Raw genomic sequence first — 8,226 nt, 5'->3', positions numbered from 1 at the left:
TGAAGCTTTTTAACATTTTTGACCTTTTAACAAAAGAATCTGCAGCTGTATGAAGCAGTGGTATGAAATCTGGGATTGACAAAGACAATGATAGATTAAACCATATATAAGGTTGAGGGTATGTAACAAAGTTGAAGGGTTGGGTGCATGAGAAGTCAATAAAGTTGATGAAAATTCAACTTCCCCCTCCCTCTTCTAGATTGCTTTTAGAAGAAAGTTAGTCCAATTGTCAAACATCTTGCTAACGAATCCTATTCCTCTCCTTCCTATTATTCATTCTATGTACAACAACAACAAAGATAGGTTAAAAAAAAAAGAAATTATACTTTTTGCACAAATGATTAATGCATGTTTAATTTAACTTATTTTAGAAAAATAATCGCGTGTTTATTTTTTTAGTACATATTTTTAGTGCATGCATCTTATCTTATTTCTATTTAAGAGAGAAGAGATGATTTATTATTTAATTTTATAACTTTAAAACAAATAAGTTATCAGTTATCCGTGTGAACCTACCGTGCATAAACAATTATGCTAAGGGGTAAAAAGCCAGCATCACACAGAAGCAACATCTTTTCTACAGAGTATATATGTGTACAGGTTCTGTATAAACGATGGTGATTTAATGGATGAATTGGCATTGGTCTTAATTGCTTGAGGGAATTAATGAAAAATAAGTGAATACTTTTCTTAATTTAAGTCGAGTTAAATATGTTGCAATTAACTAGCCAATACTAAATTATATATTGCAAGGCATTTGACCAATAATGCTTGGACTATATAATTATTTTCTTCATTATTGGATGCATGCAACAATTGATAATTCTCTAATATGGTCTCCTGTTCCCTCCCCGTGCATGCAAGTCTACAAGCTGTAGTCAAGATTCCAGTTATATAGCTCATGCACTAGAAAAGTTATATACAATTTGTGAAGTGTGCATCCATGATATTATATTGCCAATGGTTGATGTTGAAAGTGCCTCAAAAACTAAATTTTACACGTCCTTGTTTCTGCACATTTCCCATCAAAATTGACTATTTTAAAATTCTACACACTCCTCACATTACTGCATTATTTAGGTTGTCCATTTGCCAACACTCTCAAAAGAATCCAAAAATCAGACGTCATAGTTACACATACATGGGAAGGAGGCTGTGGAAACATGTGTTATTATTTGAAAAATAAAGTAAAATATAAAACAGTGGTGCTGAAGTAGGAAAAAAAGTCTCAGTTTAGGTGAGAAGAAAAAATTGAAATGTTGACGAAAGTTTGGGCCCCCACAATATACTTGCACCTAAATTGAGGTTATATAGCTTTCATGGTGAATATTTGACAAAATATTTCAGACAAACAAAGCAAGGTCTCTAGCAGAGGTCAAACAATTAAGATAATCACGAGCACCCAAGAGAGAGATAGAAAGAGAGGTAGATTTTAACAACTGTCAAAGAAGAGAGAGAGAAAAGGGTGGTAGTTGTCACATGATTTCCAACAGTACAAAAGGGACCAGCCGCATCTGTATCCATTATGTAGGTTTATTACAATTTAAAGAGAACAAGTAGCCTGTCCGAATTTTGTTTTTCTCGATTTTTTCTTTTTTCTTTGGAAACAAAAATAGTTTTTCTACCTTCTTGAATTTGATGACTCTTAATTAATTCTGCTGCTGAATGGATGATATACCACAAAGACATCCTCAAAGCCAGGCATCAAATTATATCCCCTCTCTTCCATCCCTTTCTGTCATACCCTCTACCCATCAAAGAACAACATGATCCAATCCAGTTTAATCTGTTTGTGAATCGTTCCTTTTTTAGCTAGATGATGGAGCTTTTCAGATATGACTGATTGAAGACATGTTTGGATATGCAGTTGCACACAACACGTGATCATTAGACTCGGAAGAGAAAAAACACATCATCATCTTAAATGGTTAGTATTACTATTTTGGGGAAAAAAATTGGAGAAACACCTAAAATATTATGTAGTTTTCTATGCTTTTGCTATATTTGTTTATCTTTTGAGCAACTATATATAATTAATGATATCAATAACAAATTCTTCTTTATGAGTTTCTTCTCCATCTTCCTTTTGGGTTTTCTTAGGATCATGGACGTTCCTTTGTTTTTTCTTCGTACGGTACCGTAGGTTCCTCCAGGGCACAGCTTGTCGGAGATTTTGAAATCAATTCCCCAAGTTGTCACACACACACACAAATCACTAGTCTTTTCCTTCTGAACTGCATCTTTTGTTGAGTTTGTGTATGACGACTAACACTGTTTTGAATATATATATATATAGTGTGCAAGTGTGCATATTAAAATCTCTCTCCTCATCAAGTGATCATATATCATACGCTGATATATATGTATCTACTAAAAGATAGAACAAGTGATACCTGTGTGTGCTTGACACCTTGTTCTTATCCAGAAGGTCCATTTCCCATAAGAAACCATAAAAACGTATAAATGTAAGTTGACAATTGAAAAGTTGCATTGGTTTATGAACATACTATCTTGTTACGTCTTTCAAATTCTCTGATCCTTTCTGTTTGTCATGAAGGATGAACCCATTCGATGCAATCTGCTGTTTTTGGTGGTTAAACGATATTTTTTTCTTCTTGTTCTTCAAAAGTTAAATGAGCTAAATCCATTGGTCTTTACACACAATTGCACCTGTTTACATGTTTGAATTTCTTCCTCAACTCTTAATTTAATTTCTTTCCCCCTCCATATGTATCTTGAATATTCCATAACTTCAATTTGGTGATTTACAAAAGGTACTTATAAGGTAAAATTCTTTAAATATGTAGATCTGAACATGACATTCATCAGAATTTTTTTCACCGCTTCTCAGCAGAGAAGTTGGTAGCATTCTTTACACAAAAGTCCTGACTTTCGAACTACTTATATTTATACAGTATTATGATACAATATTGTATATGTAATATAATAGGGGTATTTAATAAATGTCTTTTGCCATAACTTCTCACTGTTTCTTCACCATCACCTCATAGCATTTCCGTGCGGCTATTTCAAAAGATTTAAAGCATAGTAATTGTTGTAGAGAAATAACAGCCTGTCCTAACACATTCTTGTTCAGGTCACTTTAACTTGCTACCCATTAAAATATTTTTTTGGTTTGTTTCAGAACTAAAATTCCAACTTTGCAAACGACTAAGAAGTTAACTGGTGACCTTGGAGGCAAAACCAGTGCAAAGACATGTCAGAAGGATACGAGATTCATAACAATGAGGAAACATCATCGGGATGTTCCCAGAAATGTTCTTCCTTTGACTTGAATGAAGAAGCTAGCAGTGAAGAAAACAATGATACAGAAGAAGAGACCTGTGAGCTCACAACTGAGGAGAATGAGAAAGCAAAGGATGAGGGCATTTCAGTAAATAGTAGTACATCAAGAGAAGGAAATGAGAGAAGAGGCACAGTAAGACAATATGTTAGGTCAAAGATGCCTCGGCTTAGGTGGACTCCTGAGCTCCATCTTTCATTTGTTCATGCTGTTGAAAGACTTGGTGGTCAAGAGAGTAAGTATTATTTGTATATCTACCGAAGCATTACCAATTAGTATTTATCAGAAATGCTGAATTGTTGTAGGTGAAATAAAGGCTGATCTCTCGTAATAATAGAGAAAAGTTAAAACGTTTGGTTGAACTTTGTGCATTACTTGGTGCAGGAGCAACACCCAAGTTGGTGCTTCAACTAATGAATGTGAGAGGACTCAGCATTGCTCATGTCAAGAGTCACTTGCAGGTAGTACAAATTGAGGTTTGAGATGAATACTCTCTGAATTAAATTTTTCCCTAGAGTGCATTTTTGCGCGTATAATAATTTGCATAACTAATCTCCCCTCAGTATTAATTAGTGCATTCCAAACGATTTAATAAGCGTTTGAAAGAGTTTTTTCAAACTTATTTTGTTATTCAAGCACTTATGCAAGATATATGGTTCTTTTATAATTTTTTAAAGTTTTTTTTTATAAGGTTCACAGTAAAGTTTATATTATAAACTAAAGAAATGCTTACAGGAATGTATTAATTTTTTTAATAAGTATTTAATTTATAAAAATAATTAACCTTATTGAATGTGGTACTTATTATATACATTTTTCAGTGATAAATTATTATTAAAACAGTGTTAAATTAAGTTATACACTCAAACACTTTTTCGCTATATAATCAATCAATATTCACTTTCATTTCAGATGTATCGAAGCAAGAAACTTGACGAGGCTGGACAAGGTACAAGTACTATCCTAAGTCCTTATGGTTAATTTGTAATGTTAATGAATACATACACACAATGATACTTTAATTTGTTTTACTAACTTAAAGAGGAACAAGGGACGTGGGAAGGGGGATGGGATAGATTTTCTAATAACGAATCCTAAATTTCTTATGAAATTTATAAATAATCTCTCTACATGCAAAATATCATGCATTCCTGATAGAGTTATCTTTTTTTAATATCATCCAACGAATAAAAATGAATTATATGGATACCAGGGATATCCACCTAAATACAAAAGTTAGAAACACATTACAGATCTTTCAAACAAAACAAAGGTTCTTTCACCCACTCAAAGAAAGAAACATAATTAAGGTTCTTTCGCTAAAAAAAACCTATTTCTTTAAGTATATAAAGAATTTTTTTTGTTTTAAAAATTTGTAATATTTTTAATTTGTAACTCTTGTACTTTGATGGATAATTGTTAATTATATTATTTTATTTTGTTTGCGGATCGAATGAGAGAAATATAGAGAGCAAAAGTATCATAGCAAGAAAAAATTATAGGAAATGTATAAATTACAGTCATTAATTTTAAACATTTATTACTCTATGCACGCTTCTAAAAAACTTTTGGAACAACTAATGTACGTTAATCGCATAGTTCTCTGGTATATCAGTGAGTAAAAGTGATATGTATCGTTTCAGCCATTCTTAAGCATAAATTCCAGTATTCCACTTGGGGGATGGGGGACAGGAATACATAATGCCCATTGATATTTAATTGATGAAAGTAGCAGACTAATTAAATAAATGAAAGGAGAAAAAATAGCTATTGGTTAAGCAAAGTGACGCGGAAATTTAGGGTTAGGGTTTCATTATCTTAGGCATATATCTTGAACATGACAATTAATTCAGTCTATATTTACTTTACAGTTCTAAGCCAAACGTACAGGTCGACCCAAGAAGTAGGTCGTAGATCTCAGATACTCCATCAGTCTATGAGTCCTCAACAGCATTTGAAGATGGGGAATGGTGGGATTATTCTTGCAAGTAATTTCAACGAGCATAGTCATTTCCAAAGTCTCTTGCAGCCCTCCTTCTCCCAATCACGTTCCCATGCAAACACCACTCATTCGAGGTAACCACGCAAACATTTAAAATAACTTTAGTTTGACCAAATATATTGAAAGGATAAGCCTCTTAAATCGCTTATGTTTACACTTTGACTGCACTCTTTAATCAAATCAATAATCTAACTAAGACATAAAGAAAGAGTACAAAGAGACGCGTTTTCAAGGAGTGTAAGATATAACTGTTAACAAAAGGTGATTGAGATATACAAATCATAGTTCTTGCATATTGATATCGTTCCTCTTGTATATTCCACGATTCTACAGAAAGGAAGACCAACTACATTATTTTATAGTAAACCTTGTGTGTAAATTATAACTCTCTCTCTCTCTCTCTCTCTCTAGGCACCAGCATTGGTACTTCAATCACCAACCTTTTGGAGTTCCAATAGGTTCAAACCAAATTCAACTAAAGGATACAACCGTAAGAGTTGCACCCATGAGAGCAAGTCAATTTCTTGAAGAGAAAAGATGGCCTCCTTTGGAAATTATGAGTAATCAACAATCGAAGTTCAAAAGGTTACCTGCCAATATTTCTGCTAAAATTGGGTCAGAAGCTTTTCAGCCAGTTGGGAACAAAACAAGTATCGGATTCGGAGAATATCTATCCAAGAACTCTAATGAACCTCGCAACTATTCCAACAGTTTAAAGCTACAATTTGATCCGCCGTTTCGGATTAAGGTAACATTAGGGTTTAACAAAGTAGGAGGTAACAACTATGTAATTGATCTATATATTTGTTCTTTCTTTACCTCTCATGCATAAATGTATTTAATTTGTTTTGCAGTTGAATCAAGAGAAACTGCAGAAAGACGAGCAACAATTGCCTAATTTGCAATTGAGTTTGAGCCACACAGTTGGAACCGATGGCAAGATTGTTCATTACAGAGAAACCCAAGAAATTAGCACAAAGCTTTCACTTTCTTAGAGCTTCGTAATGTGAGTAACGCAAATACCATTACCTAGATATTATTATAAAAACAGAGAGATTATATATTCAAACAAGAAAAACACAATCAATGTTAGCATGGGCTTGCTAGTACGTATATAGGGTTTTTTGGTTTTTAAAAACCTAAATGGGATCTGATTGTAAAAGGAACTGTGTCATGATTGAGAGTGAGTTCTCATTAGTGATTTTTTTTATGCAAACGATTGGTTTGATCAACGCACAGAACTTAAATATGGAGAAAATTACATGGGAAAAGGATCCAACCAACACAACAAGAGGAGTGCTAAGTTTTTAACACAAATTTATTAAAAAATTAAAAAAAGTATTAAATTAAAAGTGAAATTTACATAATTTTTTAATATTTAATAAAATTTAATTAATAACTAAAGAACGTATTATTATCATTTTTCAACGTTACAAGTCTTGCTTTGTTGCAGAAGCTATACCTGCACAAAATGATATATAGACAAATTAAATGGTGGAAAATGCATGGATTTAGCAGCATTAATATTTAGTAACACGTGCACGCAAGCTGCTTTGCAGTGACTCATATACGTCTAATTATTATTAAGCTCTTTTTTTACCAAGCTTAAATGCTTAATTGCTTAAGCAAATACTTTGAACCCTGTGATCACAGGGCTATGCTTGAAATATATCAGTGCACACTACATTGAAAAAGAAAAGCAACTACTTTTTCTGAGAACAATAATAACATATAGTATATTTTCAATAAAATAATATATATGAAAAAAATTAATCTCAATCTTTAAGGTTAGATTTCGATAAAAAAAAAATTATTATAAAATTTATTTATCATAAATTTATAATTTTAATGTAATAATAAATGTATTTTTATATAACAATTTGTTGTTTTTAAGTATTTAAAATCAATTTTAAAGATTGAGGTTAATAGAATTTTAATATATAATCTAAAAAAAATTGTGAAAAATGTTAAGAAAATATATTTATATTATGTTTTACGTCTATTTTTTTGTGCTTTTATTTATTTTATTTTTCTCATCGTCAATTAATTAACTTACGAGACTAATTGTGATGCATTACCCTTACGTAAAAAAGTTTAAGGTCTTGCTATAACGAGTGTCCGAGGTGGAGTATTTATATACTCTATTTAAATTTCTTATTATTTGAAAATATTAAATAATTTTGTTAAAATACTTGAAAAATAAAAAAAAGATGGACTGAATGATGTAATAAAAAAGAGAAAAATAAAATAAATATAAAAAATATAAGAATTTTACAATTTAATTTGTATGACACTGCAAACCCAATTTATATATGTTTTGTGGCATTAACTACGTGATATTAGAAATGACAGAATTATCGATACGCGTAGATATTTGGAGATAAAAATCCGCTACGATTAAAAATATTTGTACATTTGCAAATTTAATTTAATTTTGTTTTCTATCCACTAAATAACAGAGCAGGTATTTATATTTGTAAAATTATTAAAATATTATCATTATATTCAAGTAAATATGTCTTTAATATTAATATTTTATGATATTTTTATATTTATTTAACTTAATATTATATTTTTGTTATTATAAAAATATTATACTGTATATATATTTATATAATTTAAATGTTTAATTTTATATATAAATTATTTAAATGAGGTTTTTAAATTTTTTTCTGTAATTTTTTTAATAAATATTCACAAATAATAAAAATCCACAAGGGTACGAAGTGGGTAAGATACCAATTTTTATCTGCGGGTAATTAGTATCCATGCTTGTCCCACCCTCTTGAAATCCTTGTATCAGATGCATTTTTCATATTTTTTATTCCTACTAATTGAAACAAAAATATTTTTTGAAGTAGAAAAATCTGACAAAATTGGATGTCATGCTTTCACTTTGAAATTTTTGAGTGATAACAAA

At 30.9% G+C, this 8,226-nt stretch overlaps 1 protein-coding gene across 2 annotated transcripts; it reads left to right on the top strand.

The window, feature by feature from the left end:
• The first annotated feature begins 1,607 nt into the window (after positions 1 to 1,607).
• On the top strand, positions 1,608 to 6,380 carry LOC113852953 (probable transcription factor KAN4). Of its 2 annotated transcripts, none has more exons than XM_027483371.1 (7): positions 1,608 to 1,927; positions 3,146 to 3,539; positions 3,689 to 3,765; positions 4,217 to 4,253; positions 5,176 to 5,380; positions 5,718 to 6,054; positions 6,161 to 6,380. In XM_027483371.1, exons 2-7 carry the CDS (start codon positions 3,218 to 3,220, stop codon positions 6,299 to 6,301), a joined length of 1,119 nt encoding a protein of 372 aa, XP_027339172.1. In that variant the 5' UTR covers positions 1,608 to 1,927; positions 3,146 to 3,217; the 3' UTR covers positions 6,302 to 6,380. The 2 variants fall into 2 exon arrangements, with proteins under 2 accessions (XP_027339172.1, XP_027339173.1); XM_027483372.1 differs by lacking the exon at positions 1,608 to 1,927 and adding an exon at positions 2,818 to 2,862.
• The last annotated feature ends 1,846 nt before the right edge of the window (positions 6,381 to 8,226 follow it).

Source organism: Abrus precatorius, unplaced genomic scaffold (genome assembly GCF_003935025.1).
Source record: "Abrus precatorius isolate BTA unplaced genomic scaffold, Abrus_2018 Scaffold10, whole genome shotgun sequence".
Taxonomy (NCBI): Eukaryota; Viridiplantae; Streptophyta; class Magnoliopsida; order Fabales; family Fabaceae; genus Abrus; species Abrus precatorius.
Note: the sequence above shows the minus strand (reverse complement) of the source record. Positions and strands in the feature narration are given on the sequence as shown.